This window comes from Aphanomyces astaci, assembly GCF_000520075.1.
Source record: "Aphanomyces astaci strain APO3 unplaced genomic scaffold supercont1.75, whole genome shotgun sequence".
Taxonomy (NCBI): domain Eukaryota; phylum Oomycota; class Saprolegniomycetes; order Saprolegniales; family Verrucalvaceae; genus Aphanomyces; species Aphanomyces astaci.
In genome coordinates, this window is record NW_009798338.1 from 118064 (window position 1) to 136191 (window position 18128).

An 18128-nucleotide genomic window follows, 5' to 3' on the forward strand; every position below is an offset into this window, starting at 1 on the left:
TGTTCTGTCTATATTTAGCTCATTATATATTTACTTCAGTACGACTTAGACGTAACGTTATGTGTGGATAACATGGCGAATACGACAACTCCATCCGACATTGCTATGATTGGCTCATACGACAATGCAGACAACGCCCTGATTGGTCAATAAAAAGGAATATTGGACACCTTTGCCATCCAAGAAGTAGAGGGGATACCCCCTCTACTTACATTGGTCCGCCAGGTTTCCCTATTGGGCATGAACCCTCGCAAAATAAGGGTACCGGTCATTGCAATTGGTCCCGAGTTCTATCCCCTGGAATCGCGAAATTAAGTGCATGCATTACAAAATATGAAAATGTTTTACATGGTACCACTACGTTTTCTAAGTCTGACTTCTCGGAGAATTCTAGCATACGACGCAGTAAACCCCGTATACGCAGCTTCGAATTGATCAAACGTTTGGAACTTGCTGAAAGCCATGGCCAACGTCAGCCGCTCAGAGTACTTCTTCCTGTTAAGTTTAATCATGTCCTTGGTGTAGTCTTTCAGCGCGCACACCAAGCCAATGTTTGGGTCAGCAACAAACCATTGCTGCCACGCCTCACGTGCCGAGTGAGCAGTTGGGATTGACTTTTGTGCAACATACATGTCCATTGGCCGTTGTGTTCTCACTTTCGTAGGTACATGTCTGCCCACAGTGTGCTCTTGCAAGGCCTTTGCCAACGCCTGCCCAACAGCATCCACGGTGAACGGCAAGCCAACAGCCCCAAGCTCTGGCCACTGCGTCGAATGCTGAAACTTGGGGGTACGAAGCAGGTTACGAGGATCGATGTCATTGCTAATGCTCTGAGTCACGAGGTACTCACAACAGGTCTTTGCGTCCGTCCAACGACACCACGCCATGAGCTCACGGAAATTGAAGCGGCGCTCCCTTGATTCGAACACACGGTAAAACGACCCCCCACGGCGAAGGCTATGCAGTGATATTCCAATGGGTAGGTCGGGCGTTGCATCCACCAGGTCACCCAACCACTTGCGCAAATTGGCTTGCTCCAGGCCACGGTACCACTCAACCCTTGGCACCCCATTGTGCTGCATTACAACATTTGGAAACACAAAGGCGGTGCTTGTCAAGTCCACACAGTAAGCCCGCAGCTTGGCAGTATAGTCGTCGTGGAAGCCACACACGAGAAGGCATGGGAATGAAGTTTCGTCAACAAGGTGGTACACTTGACAGTCTTCCTCGACACCGGCCTTCTTGTGCCACCGCAGTGGTACCGATAGGTACCTTCCGATTTGATCCGACACGATTTGCACATCATTCCACCGTAGGGCAAGTACTTCACTCATGCGGAAGCAACCGAGAAAGCTCACAGCCAAGAGAAATCGCAGCATCGAGCCCAAGAACGGGTGCAGATTGGCCAATGCGTTGACAAGTGTTGAGAGCTCCTGCACGGTGAGCGGGTGCGCCTTCTTTTCCTCGTCCACATTGTTCTGCTTGTTGTACTTCTGAAGGCCAACGATGTAGTGGCGCGCAGTTGTGTCCTGTGCTGGGTTCGGCGCCACTCGTCTGGCGTTGAAGTAGGCAACAAGGGCTGACTTGGCCAAGTCGATGGTCCTCGCCTTCTTGCCCTGGCTGTACAGGTAGTGAAAGAAGTCTGTACACTCCTCAGTCCCAGACGTGGTAGGGTCAATGCCGCCTTTCTGTGTTTGCAGAAACATCTCGAATTGTTTTTGATACGTGGTGTAGGCGCGTCGAGTAGATGCACCGTGAAAAGACTCCTGGATTGTCTTCTTCGATGGGACCGTCGGCTGCCGGGTTGGAGTCATGTTGTTAATGGTCGATACGAAACCTCTGTCTTTTGGATTATAGCCAATTATATCTTGTTATTGCATTATGTCGATGATATGTGTCTAGACGACAGACACATCGACCAATAGGATACGTTAGAGGACATTTCTTCCAATTATAGATCATTCTCTTGTCGGTCATCCAATACATTCGCTAGAAAATGTCGGTTCGATGTCGGATGCCACCTACATGTCAAAATATAGTACTTAAAATGGTCCCATGGGAGTTTGACAGCATTGAATATTAATACCAACCTTGGATAACGGTACTATGGTTAATATAATATAATTGTTGAATTAAAAGCGTGGATGACATGGGATGAAATTGGATGAAGCTGTGGGATGAAACCTAAAGTAGTGACCAAGCCTTGCGTTGGCCCCGAGCGCCCGGGAGGCCGTCTGCGCAAGCGCGGCCGTACGAGAGCGCGGATCTAAGCTTCTCACTTTACCGAATGATCTATCTTTTCTTCTTCTCGGGCAGGCCGTAGGCCGTGCCGCTCCCGGACGACAACTAGAGAAGCAAAACGCTCCTGCGCGAGGATGCTGTCACATCAACAAACGGGGACGCGAAGAATATCGTTTTACAGTATTCGACACTCGCATTTGAACGATCAAGGGGGATATGCCATAATAAATTCGTCGAATGTAGCTGCAATCATGGAGGAGTAAGTCTTGCTGTACATTCGGCAGCCAATCGAAATTCGCGATTTGGCACAGAGGTCGCCGTGAAAGGTCATTATGTACATGGATTTCAAATACCGTATAGTGTATATGCATTGCGACGGATTAATCTATTGCGACTCCTGTAATAACTGATAATTTTCTTGTAATAACTGATATTTACTTGTGAACATGTTAAAATACTTCAAATTTGTATGACGCAATGGATTAACAAAATTTTGAGACCGAGTGTCGGCTGGTTGTGAAATATCACCTGTCGCAATACATATACACTATACGGTATCCGTAATAGTAGCATGTGTCATCCAACATTAATGTTAGGTTAATTAGTAGAGATGAGAGTAAATTAGGATAATGCTAACGTGATCGACCTTGATCGGCCAAATGACCATCGATTGGCCAAGGTGTGCGAAAAATTGACCCAACTTTTTTCAATACTTAATTCAAGTGTAAATTTTGGCCGATCAATGGTTGACTGTCTAAAGTGCCGAACTTTGACATTTTTTTGGCCTGCCAAGTATTGTTTATATCGATACATTTGAATATGCCGCGAAAGAGCTTTCCGTCAGCTTTCCGGAAAAGTTGGTTTCAATGAAATGCCATGAAAACCAATTGAGATATTTTAGTTTGAAAAATTTGAAAATTTGGCCGATCAATGGTCGATCACGTTAGGTCATTGCATACAGGCCTCGTCGCCGTTCCATTCAAGCGTTTCAAGACTTACTCCTCCACGATTGCAGCTACGTTGGACGAATATATTATGGCATATCCCCTTGATCGTACAAGTGACCAAGGTTGATCATGCGCGGTCGTCACTACTTGCCGGCGAGACTGGAAGGTAGTCGGCCGTCGTGGCGTGGTGGGGGCACTGGGTTGGTTCAATCGTTCGTTTGATTTGGGATAGACCCACCATGACCAAATGCAGCACAACATGCACGGCCGCGACGGCTGCGTACCAGAGCGGCGCATAGGGCGACGACAGGTCCATGAAGAAGTACGGCCACGACTGATGCCACGTGATGTGGTCGATCCAGGTCACGACGGCGTAGAGCACGGGGAAGAGCACGACCAAGCCCACGCTTTTCCAGCGAATCGTAAACGAGTTCAGCGAGAACTCAACCAGAAAAATCAAGACATTCGCGCCGTGTTGGACGTACACATTCCAGTAGAGGACAAACGTAGGGTCCACGGGATGTACCGCGACCCAGAAGAGCACGCTTACGAGGGCGCTGACCGTGACGGACGCGTCGAAGCACGCGTTCAGGTACCGCAGCTTCCTGTCCATCGCCACGTCGCGGCCCCAGGACGACCGCCGGTGCCATTGATCGACCAACGCCCACACAAAGTAGATGGTTTGCAAGGTAAAGCCCCATACAGTGTAGTAAATCCAAGCATAAGGCAGCCCAGAGTACGCCAGCGATGTGATGAAAAACATCACGACCGCCCCTCGAAAGCAAAACACTGGCCAAAACCAATGGACCAACGATGCCGCTTGAAGTGCGCTCTCGGCTGAGTCTCTGTGAACGTGACGCACGATAGAGCGAATACACGCCACGCTGATGCTTCCCATGAGGGCCGCCAGCAGCCACACTTGCCACATGATGGAACAAGACACTGTGATCGCTCCATGTCGGTTCAGAGATTGCAAGCTGCGTACAGTATTTTTGCTGGTGGGATAGGAACACGCTCTCCTCTCAAACTCTCATTGTGGCAAAGCACTGGTGTGAAATTTCAGAAGAGGTGAGAGTAATGGCAGATACATCAGTTTAATGTCAATCTTTATATCTGACAATTGAAGTCATTTTGTCGTTTGTACTGTAAATTGAGGCAATAAAGCGACGGATTGGGGGCCTATCACTTTGCATCTTCTTTTACTAAAGGCGACAACAAGCATGGGCCTTCGACTGAATCCGTGGGGAAACGTGTACTCATCGCTCGAGCTGGAGCAGATCACGTTCGTGCACCGCGTGTACCTGGAGGCGATGAACATCGAGGCGAAGGACTTGCCGAATGTGCTTCAGATGAACGCGACGTTCACGGAGCCAGTGTACTCGCCCAAGAAACCCGACTTTGACGAGCACACGTTCATGCGTCAAATGCAGGGCGTCGTGGGGTTGCTGCGTCAGCCCGCGGAAGAGATCATCAGTTGCATCTGCGGGTACCAGAAGGAGCGTCTCGACCGGTTCCAGATTGGCACGGCGTTCATGAACGACCCGCGCACGCTCTTGCTCGAAGAATTCAAAATCTGGGCCATGAATCGGCTTGCGGCCGCGGCGTGCACGACGGAAGCGTTCGAGAAGGAAGTGGAGAAGCGCAAGAACTACATCACCCAGCTCCAGTACGGCGGCGGCAACCTCTTCAAGCCCGGCAACGCTGAACGGACCCTCATGACGACCCTCAAGGACGTTCGGGAGATTCTGGAGCTGCGCATTTTGCCGATGATCGCATGCGAGCGGGCCCAAGCCAGCGCCAAGGAACACTTGACCATCGTCGAGGCGCGCGGGACCGACGCGCTGATCCACGGCATCCAGTTCCTCTTCAACGTTTTCCGCAACACGCAGAACGCGCCCGCGGACTGCACAATCACGAACCTCCAATCCCAGCAACACACTGCCATGAAGGTATTTTTTCTTTTTTTTTTCTTCTTTTTTTGGAAGATTTTGTTTTGATTTATAATCTATAGGAATCCATGGCGACGAAATCGGGCCAAATGCTGCTGCTGTTGCTCTCGACGCCATCGCTGCGGTACGTGTGTATACTTTGAATGAGTCTATGACGTGGCAACATCCCAGGACGCCACTAGAGTGACACGCGTATATAATATATATATATATATAGGACGTTGTTTCCAGAAAGCCACCATCATGTGACGGGAGGGGCGTCACAACTGCTAGCGCTCACGTCCGACACCCAAAAAGCCGCCTTGGCCGACGCGGTACGATGGTTCCTTTGACAAATATATTTTGATATTTATATATATATATTTTTGATAGGTTTTTGCCGATTCGTCCGCGGCGGCCATCATTCCAAGCGTGTTGCTGTCCAACCCGACAGTGTCTTGGACTCCCAAAGCATTTCTCACTCAAAGCAACGGCGGCATCGTCAACTTTCTAGCCCCCGACACTTATGGTGCGACACATTCGTACTTTTTTGGATCATTTTTGGGATTTTTAACGTCATTTTCGAGAAAAATCTCTTCTTTTTTTGCAAAAAACATCCACCGATTTAAACATTTCACATTTGTTGCAAAAAAAAGATCAAATGGTATCTCATGTTGTGCCTAGACTTGTTTGTGAAAATGCATGCGATGCTCAAGCTGATGGCGGATCTGTTGGTGTCGTGCCGCCAAGCGCGCCTCTTGGCGGGCACGGGCGGCGATTTGCTCGTGTACGGACCTGGTGGATCGCATTTGCGGCTGCTCATGGAAACCTTCCAGGCGGTACGCTACATTCAAGACGACATGTGGAATTATGATGGACGTACATATGTAGGTGGAAGGGGAAGTGATGAACTTGGCGACGGAATTGAAAAAGCGCGGGGTCGCCGAGCTGGACAAGCTCAAGTCGTCGTACAGTGAAAAGGCATGGCGCACGTGCTTTTCCCGCGTGCTGGCGCTGGAGACGTACATGATCAACGACGTGGCGGCGACCCAGGACCCCATCCGCCGTATCATCGACGCCACCAACCCCGTCATGAACTTTCAAATGGCCAAGGTATGTACATGATGGAGTAGGAGAGGACTCTCATGGTGACGTCATAGGATTTCAAAGCGTCCACGAACAAGTGGGTGGTGGAGAACTCGAACACGTGTGGCCACATCGCGCAAACGCTCAAGTTGGAAGGGATTGCCGCACCGCCGCCGATGTTGCCTCCGTCCACCACCAGTGCGTAGGAATGGAGAGGGAGGTGCTTGTTATGTAGAGCGGGACATGCACATTGTACGGACCAAAGTGGAATAGAGCAGGTACCATCAACGTCGTGACACACAGCCCCCGTCGTATATAGTTGTATGCTCGAGGGAGAGAGTGCAAGCATGCATGCAGCCCAGTCTCCCAGTCTCATATCCTGGACTTCCCATATGGTCGACCGCCTGCCTCCTCTGACATGTACGTGCTGGGCACGCTACACGGCACGAATGCGACGATTCCTTCAATGATGTCCGCATGCCGCCGATTCGTCCATGTTCCTCGTGAGTGTCGCGCCGGTGAATACCCTCTTAACTGCGAAATCGTACTTCAACATATTCCTAAGTTCGATTATGACACGAACTTAGTGAGAATATCACAGCTTTGCATACAAACATCCAGACGAACGTAAAGCGCACTTTATCGGGAGTGTAGTGTTGTCAGAAGGTACACAATTGGACTAGAGGAATGTATACCATAGTCAGTTGCATAGAAAAACGAAGTCTGCAAATTCGCAATTCCAAAGACGCAACACAAGTGACGATGGCGAACTGGGGCGTGAGATGGAACCCGTGGGACCAAGGGTACTCAGCGCTGGAAGTGGACCAGATGACGTTCCTGCACAAGACATACTGCGAGGTGTATAATAAGGACCCGAAGGACCTCCCGCACATCCTCAAGATGGACGACGCGTTCAAGGTGCCGGTGTACATGCCCGTGGTCGGCGACTTTGATGAGCACACGTTTGTGCGAAAGATGCAGGACATGGTGGGTCTGCTAAAGAACCCCGCGGAAGGCATCATTTCCAGCATCTGCGCCTACCAAACGGAGCGGCACGAGCGAAAGAGCTTCCATGTGTCGTACCTGAATGACCCCCGTACGCTCCTCCTCGAAGAGATCAAGTCGTGGGCATTGAACGTGCTGGCAAGTGCCTCATGCACGACGGAATACATTGTCAACGAAGTGGAGAACCGCATGCAGTTCATCAAAAAGATCCAGTACGGCCAGCAGAAGCTCTTTACTAGCGGCAGCGGCGAGCGCTCGTTGATGGCAACGCTCAAAGACGTGCGGGAAATCCTCGAATACAGGTACCGTTTCCATCTCCAAACGTCCTCTTTTTGCTTGGATTGAGAGGGAGATATTGGCGGTAAAGTGTCCTATTAGAAGTCGTTCTGCATACATAGTGTCGTCGGTCATGTACACTGAACAGGCGACCCCATTGTGGCAATAAGTTCAGTGTAAGATTGGCATTCTTTGGATGGGTATTATTGTGCTTTTCACCCACATTTGGACTTCTCTTATGCGTCAATTCGTACGAATCCATTTGATCTATATATTGGATATTCGGTATGAATTTCCGGACCCCGTTCAATCGAATCTCGACGAGCGAATCGAGCACCAATCTCTCCCATTGGTCAATCCGAAATTACTTGTCGCTGATTGGCTACAATCCATTTTCGACTTTCTACTGGAAAGGGCAAAGTGGATAATGGCCAATCAGATGTCTCGGCTCTATTTGTGCTCGATTGAACAAACCATGCAAAATTGGGAAATTTCAAGAAAATCGACAATACTAGTATAGAATATAATCAGGTTTTGCCAATAAGAGTTTGGATTGGCAGAAATTCCTCGACAGAACGTCATTTGATTGGCTTTGGCGATTCTAGAATTCATTCTCGTAAGACATTCGATGCTGCGGGGGAAAGGCTCCAGTTTCGAATGGATTGGACCTTATCATATCTCGGTTTTGCTTGTATATTTCCATGTCGAGAGCTTGACTTAACCTATGTATTGTGATGTCAGAGTACTGCCCATCATTGAGACGGAGCGAGCACATGCGTCGGCCAAGGAGCAATTGACGGTGCTCGAAGCCAAAGGCCAAGATGCGCTGGTCCATGGCGTCCAGTTTCTATTTTACGTGTTTCGCAACTCCCCAAATGCTCCGAATGACTGCACGATTGGCAACTTGCAGTCCCAGCAACATGCTGGCATGAGGGTATGTGTACACACTTTATTGACCAAAGTGTCGTCCTGCTATGGTGGACTGGTATCCTTCGAATCCAATTAATCACCTCGTCGCCGAATCGAATCATCACGAATCGACGCTAGTCGCTACTTCGATTTTGACTCGATTTGATTGGCTCGAAAGGACAAGTATATTCAACCAATCAGAACAACTCCAGCGTGTGGAAAGTGTATAGCGAATTCACAATATCGTGCTTTCGAGTGAAATTTCATTGTGTTGTGGTTTCTCGTTGGAATTTAAACCGATTTGATTGGCTACGTTAAATGAGCTCAAAATTATTAGCCAATCAAAACCTTCTAAATGAAATTCAACCAATCAGATCGATTGTGGATCGGTTTGGTCGGCGCGATTCGATTGCACCCCCTCCCCAAATTTGTATATCAAATCGACAATACCCGATTTTTTGTTTTTCGTTGTAGTGACTTACCAAACTCGATCGATCGATTGATCGATTCGTTGTACACAAGTTGTATGGAGAACGACGTTGTCGTGTGCTGATTGCAATCACACTAATACTTTTAGTCTCACCCGAATTCGAGGTTGACTAGGGTTGGTTTCCTGCCATTGGATTAGTGCAATACGACTCCTACCGAATCTAGTATATTATGGTGTTTGTGTCGTCGATGCATTATTCATTCATTCCCGTTATCGTCGCTCTGTGTAGAATCAACCCAACAATTAATATATATATATATATGTATCTTTGCCAATCTACGAACTATGGTAGGACGCCATGAACACCAAGTCGGGCCAGATGCTCCAGTTGCTTTTGGAAACCCCTGGGTTCAAGGAACTCTTTCCAACGTCAGTGTATGCCACGAGCCAGAAAGAAAAGTCGTCGCACCAATTGCTCTTGACCAACACCCCCGACGAGAAGAAGATGCTCGCCCAAACGGCGGTACAGTGTCTTGATGAGTTTAGGGGGGAAATCCACACTAATATTACTTTTGACAGGTATTTTGCGACGACCATCAGAATGCAATGGTGCCGGCGCTCCTGGGCCCACTCACAAACCCCGCCGAATACTTGAAGCAATCCAACTCGGGCGTCGTGGCGCTGCCTGCCGACACAGCCGGACCAGCGTTTGGTACGTGCGTTCATCAATCAGTTGGTTGTAATGTGCTTTTCAGTCAAATTTACCTGATTTGGGGGATTCATGAAATCACCAACTAATCGAGCAAAGGAGTACGATTGGGTACAAAGAATGAAGGTTGCAATATGATTGGCTAAAAAGATTTTCCGTGACAATAAATTGAAGTCACGCATGAATTAGCTGTTGATTGGTTGCACTGATGATTTCCGGCCATCTGATTGGCTACATTCTTCTGTCGAATGTGTCGATGCATTTCAACACGTCGCTCCAGTTTTGAAGAAATGGAACGTTATCGTTTGTATTGCTGTGGTGTGCTTATATATATATATCCGTGTTTTGCAAACATAACATATTGCGGCATTATATACCATCGTAGTATGTATCTGCGTGCTAAACATATTACGATTTATATATTTATTCATTTGGATCGAATGGGTGGCTCGATCGTGTACGACAACATATATATATATATATATATACATGTCATGTAGAGTCCATTTATGTTTTGTTTGAAAGACTTATGTTTGAGTATGCTATGGCAGTCGTGTTGGCTTTCAAACAGCAGAGTTTTCGTCATCCATCAACCCTCCATCGTCTGACATATCCCACTAGACAAATTTTGCCGACTTCACGCCATGCTCAAGTTGATGGCGGATCTGATTGTGAGTTGCCGCAAGGCGAGGCTGCTCGCGGGCCCCGGAGGCGACTTGCTCGTGTACGGACCCGGCGGCGACGCCGTGCGGCGGCTGCTGCAGTCGTGGCAGGCTGTGCAGGGCGAAGTGCGCCAACTGGTGACGGAGATGACGACGCTGGGGGTGCAGGAGCTGGACAAGCTCAAGACCAACCAAGAGCGCAACTGGCGAAACTGTTTCAAGGAAGTGCTGAGCATCCAGGGCTACATCAACAACGACATTTCTGCGTGTGTGGAGCCGATTCAGCAGATTTATCGCAATACAGACCCGGCCAAGGTCCAGCGCATGTTGAAGGAGGTAGGTATTGTCCGTTCAGCTCAATAAGTTTGGACTTGTCAAATCCATGATTGGCTGGATTGAATGGTGTGAATCCTATCACTCAAAGTTTCACACTATTTAGATGTACTATGTGCTTTCGGGCAATATGATCTGCCTATGCTTCTGCACATAGTTGGTTCTACCTCTCGAGTTTGGCATCAACACCATATCAATATCTATCACCGTTGGTTTTTGAATATTGAATGGTCAAAGTCAAGATTAGGTCACACTATTCAAAGTTGCACACTATTTAGATGTAATGTATGGTGCATTATGATTGGCCAAATTCGTCTGCACATACAGTATTTAGTTCTGCGCATTCCAGTCTTCATTCTGTATCACCATTTGTATTGACTAATAATTGGTCGTGTAGTTTCGAGAGGCGACGGGGCAATGGGTCGAAGAAAATAGTTCGATCTGTTCGCAAATCAGCGGCACCCTCGGGCTGCCCGGGCCTCAAGTGGCGCGACCGCTGGGCAAAGCGGCCGACATCGAGCTGATTGAGGATGACGAGAGCGCCGTGCCGTCGGCGCTGGTACTGTCGTCGTCTGATGCAGTGGCTCCAGCGTTATTGAAACCGTCGGCAAGAGCCAAAGCTCCAGAGAACAACTTTATCGACAGCATTGGCAAGTCAGTGGTGTCAATTTTCGGTGGCAACAACAACAATAGCAACGTCAATCCGACGGTGACGTCGGAACAACACGCCAAGACAGACGCCACCACTAGTGTGCCCATTGCTTCGAAAGCCACCCCCGTGCCCCCAAAAGACATTGCCAACGACCCCCCTCTCGGTACATTTTTATTTATATATATATTGCCCTTTTACCCAAAATTTGGACCTTTGAATCGCCAGATCTATATTGATCGATTCTTTGTACTGAATTTGGTATGTAAAGCGTTGCCCTGTGGTGATTATAATCACACTACTTTCAGTCACACACTAATTAAATATTGATGATGGATTCCTGCCATCTGATTGGGTAAATATATCCTTCTGCCGATGATTCTTGTGTACATTTGGTTAATCATCCTTCATGTTGCTCCAGTTTAGATTAAACACAACAATATATATATATATATAGATGTGGAACGTTCGTGTTTTGATGGTGTAATGCGATGAAATGTGTTTTGACATGAGATCATCTGTACAAGTCGTTGGTATGATTGTATGCGTAGCCTTGTTGGGGAAAGCCTTCAAGATGAACCTGCAGCCTATGTGTCTGTCGCTCTCCTTTTGAATGGCAATGACGAGAGAGAGCTGGTTATATTTTTCTCTATTCAATCACCATGGCGATCGTGGTGGCAACATGATGTTGTGGTTGAGTACACGATTTAGAATCTATATAATATTATTCCATGGACTTGTATTGAACGATGGGATGTAATTTCTCTCGTCTGGTCTTTAAACATGTATTACCCCTGGCGTTTCAATCAAATATGGTTGTGCCGTGTCGAATGTGGACTTTTATATTGGCTTCGCCAAATCCATATCATCGATCGAGTCATTGTACTGCATTTTGTATGGACCAGTTGTCGGATGGTGGAATTGTTTGCAATCACACTAAAAAGAATGAGATGTTGGGGAAAGTTCCATCATGTTCTATTCAACTTCAATAATATATAAAAAAAATACATCTCATATATGTTGTTCCATCTTCTTCTGTTTTCATGTCGCATGCACCCGTGTTTAAACTCAAGGATATATATATTTATATATTTGTAGGCACGTTGGATTCGTTACTGATGGTGCGCCATGTGGTGCAGGCCATGGGCAGTTTAAGCTGGAGCACGCGGTCCACGGTCCAGACGTGCGTGAGCTTTGAAAACGACCGCGAGCACGATGCATTTGTCATCTTGTGCGCCGTGTACGAGGCTGTGGGCGTCGAGACGGCGCCAACCTTGTGGGGTCAAGTCACTATGTATCGACACGAGCTGCTGCACGCGCTTCAACTGCACTTGACGTTTTTGCTGCACGTGATGCAGATCCTCCAGCATCGCATGGTCGTGTGCTCATCTCGTCCAACGACCGCCGCCGACAATGTCCTCGCCATCAAAGGAATGCGACTGTTGTTTGAAAAGCTCAAGCCCGCATTGTTGGACTTGCGATCCCAGCTTCACTCGTTGGAATCGACTTGGAGCAAGGTAAAAAACAACCACTCACATATATATTTTCAATGGATGTACATATATATCTATATATGATATTCGCCATGTGCCTTCTATATATATATGCCGAATGGCAAAGATCATATTGGATGAGATTGTATTGTATTTATATATATATGCGGAATGGTGGTGAACAACATTCGATGAGATTGTGTTATATATATATATATATACATAATTATATGTGCCGAACGGCGAAGAACGTATGTGGAAAACGTCGACATGTTGACGACAGCAACCATATGGCATCAAAACGATGCATGGCGTCGAGTTGTTGATTAATATATATATATATTTATTTATTTTGGATTGTAGATGGTGGATGCGTGTGACGTGATGAAGCACGGGATGGAGGCGGCGGTGGTGCATATGCCGTCGTTAGATCCGAAAGAAGAAGCGGACGGGATGGCCATGTACGCGCTGAATGGTATTGGCACGATTTCCAACATTGGCATGAACAAGAACGACACATCGGCCTCGGGTAAATATACATATGTTGACTGCGATACCTATATATATATATATATACATATCGATTACAATCAATATTCGAACGATATGATAATATATAATGTTATCCCTAGCGATTCAATCCCACATGGCGTACATGGAACAACTGGAATCGCAACTGGACAACCACAAGCGAACGTTGGTCACGCTTCAAAACAGCGTCGCAACCGGCGAAGGCACCGTGTCCACAGCCCTAGTCAAGCTACAAGTGAGTTGCATATCCTGATAAATTCGTATTCCTTGTATATTTTTGTGTATAATAATATATTTCTTCTAATATATATCTCTTGCTACGTAGGCGCTGGAAGAAGACATGGTGTATCGCAAGATGCTGTCGGAGGCGCGCCAACAGCAGCAAAAACAAGCAGACATCAAGGGCGGTGCCCCCCCGCCTGCAAACTTGATGGCAGACATTGGGTACATTTTCGGGGTACGTTTTGCATTGTATATGTTGAGAAAGCAATAATATTGGACAACTGAGTTTTTTTATCAGGCTGTGTATGAGCACGGATTGGCCAACGATGCGGTAGTGAGTGCGTGTGTGGACGATTTCTTCCAAAGCGAAATGAAGCATTTGAAGGCGGTGGTGGCCCAAATCAACTGACGAACGTTATATATCATGAAACAACAGTACACTGAATATGAGAGGTGTATTTTCCATTGTTGCACGCTGTTCGGGTGCACGTTTGCTATGCAAATCTTGTACTACTACGTAACGCAGATGGCCAGTTTATGGTGTACGGGACAGGTTAAGGTGCACTCAAATTGGACAAAGGAATTGCGTTTTGGAATAGCCAATCGAATCACTAGAACAATGAAATAAGCAACAACTGCGTACAAATTTCAAGCTTAAACCGTCCCTCCTATTTTGCCTTGAAAGCGAAGTAAATGAACGGTAAGCGCTGAAGTCTATTTAAGCCGATTAAATAACCAGAAGAATGCCCAACCTTTCGGCTTCATCCAGCACTTTTCAGAATTGAAATCCCGTTCCTAATACGAGACGAGGAAGCTGCATTCTACAACGAGATCTATAATTGGTCATCTGCGTTACGTAGTATTTGTACGGCAAACGTGCACCTGACCTGCATGTCACAATGGAAAATACACGTCGCATCCAGCGTAATGTTAGTTGTAGTAGTACTACTATTAATAGTCATCGGTATTCGCACACAAAAACAAAACCATCACCCCCCTACCGATAGTTGTACGAGAATAACGTTAGCGATAACATTGCTCGAAATCTCTCCACAAGGCTTCAGCTTAGCCTTCATTTACTTCGATTTCCAACTGAATTGAAGGCAAGAAGGAGGGACGGATTACGGAGCACTGTTTAAGCTTAACTGTTAGTCTAATCATTGCAAATTTTTTAACCCGTAACCCTGTTACCCCGACACACCGACACCACCCTGTCCCTATCTCAAATGACCACAATTAAGCCTATTCCCATGTAAGTTGAATCGCCAGTGGTTAGCTATCGCTAAACACAGTCAATCAACTTAACCCTTACCAAGACTTCGTGATGCTTGTAGCCAATGAATGGCATTGGCTCGTGAATGCTTGTACCTACACTGTAGTTCAGAGGTGTAAACACCTAATACTGCGTAGGACGAAGTCCCGGGGGAGAGGGCCAGGCTCTACGATTTCACACGGTACACTGTAGTGCTGGCACAATTTGTTTCTGACGTTACTAGAGAGATACACATAAATATGAGCTCTGGAGTCGCGACCTTGAGGGTGTCGGAGTTTACTACGGTAATGTAGCTACTATACTCCTGCGTTCAAATGCTTTTCACAGTCAGTTAAGCAACCACGAATTATCCGCACATTTCAAAAACTTTTTTCGCTCGAGGTTTCCAGCAAATTATCTATTCTTTCCTTCAGTAAATTTTAAATATTTATTTTTATCATCCAGAAAATGAATTATACTACGTAGTATATATAAATGTTGATCAGAATATTGATTTAGGGTTCGTCTGGTAATGCAATACAGTGATGCTCCCTTTTTTGCACGCGTCCAAAAGAGATAAACTCCATGAAATGATGCAAATCAAAAGAGTAAAATTTGAGAGGTCTAGGATTTCAAATTCAAAATTGGTGCCGAACAGCCGCGATGCCATCGGGTGGAAAGAGACTAACCTTGCAACAAAAAGATACATTGCGTATCTTCTACACTAGCCAGCCTCCAGGGTCGGTGACATACCCCCAATTAGCTGTATGGGCAAGCAAGCAATTCGGATGTTTGATGCATGTAAGCACTGTTGGTCGCATTGTAAAGGACCAACGAGAGGCGACGACTTGCAATATCGTCAATAAAGCCAAGCATCGCCGATCCAACTTAAGACCACCAAAATTCCCCGAGCTCGATGGTCAATTGGCCGCGTGGGTGGAAGCAGCTAACACGAACAACGTATGCATCACCGGACCACTACTCAAGCAAAAGGCCCTTCGACTCGCTGTTGCTCTTGGCATAACTCAGTTTCGCGCATCCCAAGGATGACTGTTTAAATTTCAGCGGCGTAACAACCTGTGGGTACATCGGCTCCACGGTGAGAGCGCGTCAATCGATCCCTTAGTCACCAATGCCGGTCGCAAAAACCTGCTGCTGGAAGCCCAGTTCTACGACGCACGTGATGTGTACAATATGGACGAGACGGGCATCATCTACAAGGCCCAGCCGAAGACATCAATGTCAAGCAAGCCACTATTCGGTCTCAAGAAAGACAAGAGCAGAATCTCTGTTGCCCTCACTGCGAATGCCGATGGGTCCCACAAGTTGCCGCCATTCTTCATTGGAAAGGCTGAGAAGCCCCGATGCTTTGGCAGCCTATCTGCACAAGAGCTGCGTTTCTACTACCGCAGCAACCGCAAGTCTTGGATGACGATTGCTCTCTTCTCGGAATGGATCATGGAGCTGAACGAAGAAATGAAGAGAAGAAATCGAACAATTCTGCTACTCCTAGACAATGCCTCCTCACACCAAGTGGTTCGGGCCGATGTCGGCAATGTTCGCGTTCTCATGCTTCCACCCAACACCACCTCGGTGCTCCAGCCTATGGACGCTGGAATCATATCAACCTTCAAAATGTACTACAAGAAACGTCAACTGGACCATGCAATTCAAATCGTTGACACCATTACCGGCGGTGGGGTTGTGACGGACAAACAGCGCAAGAACCCGTATGCATGTGACGTGCTTCAAGCAATGCGGTGGGCTTCGGAGGCGTGGGATGAAGTATCGCCATCTACAATTAGAAATTGTTGGGCTCATACTGGTATCCTACCTCAAATGTCGTTGATGGCAGCACTTGAGACCCTTCGAGTGGGCTCGACCATGTGAATGGGCTTCTTGCTCTCTTAACAAGACCTTGTAAATTCAATATTTGTCAATTTCTTTGTAAATCAATACCTTTTATAATTGATGAAAATTCCGTCGAGCAAAAAAGGGAGCATCACTGTATTCAGGCCCAAAACGCAATTTTGGGGCCGAATTCAACAAATCTGATCAAAATTGCATGTCTTGCTGGAATAGGTTTAACCCAAATCCAATAATTCCACGTGGGATTTACTCGTTGAAGAGGTCCAAAACGCCATATTACAAAATGGACCTTTTACCTCCATTTTGAAAATGGCATTTTGGGTTAATCCCATTTTCCGAGAAAATGGAATAATATTTTTGATATGTTACCAGACGAACCCTTATACAAGTTGCAAAACCCGGGTTCCACCGCACTACTACTGTACGTACTACAGTACTACTCCGTAGTACGTAGTATTAATAGTAGTACCGTATAATTATGGACCAGAGTCGTAGTACTGTACTGTACATGTGTCTCGAATGGATATGTTTTACTTCAAAGTAATATACTCGTAATTTGGTCAATGAGAGTCACGAAAGAAATATAGTCAGCCAATCAAAGCAAATCCAGGTGTTTCATCGAAATACATTAATGTAATTGGTGGAAACCTACCAATCAATGTCTGTATATACACACTGCATCCATTTACTACGTAGTATACTACCTCTGTCCGATTATGAATGCACGTTTTTGAAAATCGAATTTCCGAGAAAGAATGCACATTTTTGTATTCAGATAATTACACCTTATTCGTACGATAACTCTACAATACCTAAAGCCGCGACGAGATTATCGTCAGCGTCCGTATCATCGACAATGTTTAGCGCCACTATCTGAGGTCAGAATGCACTCATTTCCATGCTCTGTAGGATTTCAAGGGACAGCTATATATGCATGTGAGCAGAATGGTTATCTTGCCGGCTTTGATGCACCGCAACAGCAGGTGTTGAACCATGCTGTTGCACTCACTGTCTGTGAGGTTCTTCTTCTTCTGCCCCTTGAGCATATTTCAGAATGATTGGACTAGACAAAGTGAGCAGGGTTTGAATTCCAAAGCCCGCCAAGAGCTAATATGGCCGGATATAGCCGGATACGATGGTTATTATCCGTCATTATCCGGATATTCGGGGGTGGTAGGCTTGCAATTTAGAAATGTAAGCATTATTATACAGTAACTTTGTATATTTTGGTTTTCTTTGAATTTCGTGTCTGGTTTCTAGGTAATACAGCTGACAATATCTAATTCGGATAGCCCACGCATTCCTCATTCCCGAAGTGTACTTTCTTTCCCCATACCATAACGACTCGGACAAATATTTGCTGGAAATGTGCTTCGGACACGCACTTAACCGAATTTATGCATTAAATGCGAATAGTTGTACCACAGGCCTTGTCCGGGTAGCGGCACGGCCTGCGGCCTACCTGCCGCTTTTCCCGACAAGAGGAATCGATTGGACATTCGGTGAAGTGCACGATTGGGGCTCACTCCTCGCCAAGGCACCGCCTGCACAAAATTATACACACGACCTCCGCTACGCTGCGGTGG

The 18128-nt window shown here is 46.7% G+C and overlaps 4 protein-coding genes across 5 annotated transcripts; 3 read left to right on the forward strand and 1 right to left on the reverse strand.

Moving 5' to 3' along the window:
* Window positions 1-1053: 1053 nt before the first annotated feature.
* H257_15781 (hypothetical protein) lies at window positions 1054-1706 on the reverse strand (the record flags this gene model as incomplete). Its single annotated transcript, XM_009843984.1, has 2 exons — window positions 1054-1076; window positions 1127-1706. The coding sequence occupies 2 exons, from the start codon at window positions 1704-1706 to the stop codon at window positions 1054-1056; spliced, it is 603 nt and encodes a 200-aa protein (XP_009842286.1).
* Window positions 1707-3122: 1416 nt separating this feature from the next.
* Window positions 3123-4162, forward strand: H257_15782 (hypothetical protein). Its single transcript, XM_009843985.1, has one exon. It carries the CDS (start codon window positions 3436-3438, stop codon window positions 4027-4029), a length of 594 nt encoding a protein of 197 aa, XP_009842287.1. The 5' UTR covers window positions 3123-3435; the 3' UTR covers window positions 4030-4162.
* A 171-nt stretch (window positions 4163-4333) lies between these two features.
* H257_15783 lies at window positions 4334-6599 on the forward strand. Of its 2 annotated transcripts, XM_009843986.1 has the most exons (7): window positions 4334-5137; window positions 5200-5261; window positions 5355-5451; window positions 5510-5645; window positions 5801-5955; window positions 6008-6229; window positions 6277-6599. In XM_009843986.1, exons 1-7 carry the CDS (start codon window positions 4409-4411, stop codon window positions 6406-6408), a joined length of 1533 nt encoding a protein of 510 aa, XP_009842288.1. In that variant the 5' UTR covers window positions 4334-4408; the 3' UTR covers window positions 6409-6599. The 2 variants fall into 2 exon arrangements, with proteins under 2 accessions (XP_009842288.1, XP_009842289.1); XM_009843987.1 differs by having other exon boundaries at window positions 5801-6229.
* Window positions 6600-6917: 318 nt separating this feature from the next.
* H257_15784 (hypothetical protein) lies at window positions 6918-13890 on the forward strand. The gene is made up of 11 exons (XM_009843988.1): window positions 6918-7509; window positions 8225-8417; window positions 9175-9345; window positions 9402-9534; window positions 10153-10529; window positions 10924-11341; window positions 12274-12692; window positions 13032-13197; window positions 13301-13434; window positions 13525-13656; window positions 13720-13890. Exons 1-11 carry the CDS (start codon window positions 6965-6967, stop codon window positions 13828-13830), a joined length of 2799 nt encoding a protein of 932 aa, XP_009842290.1. The 5' UTR covers window positions 6918-6964; the 3' UTR covers window positions 13831-13890.
* Window positions 13891-18128: the final 4238 nt, after the last annotated feature.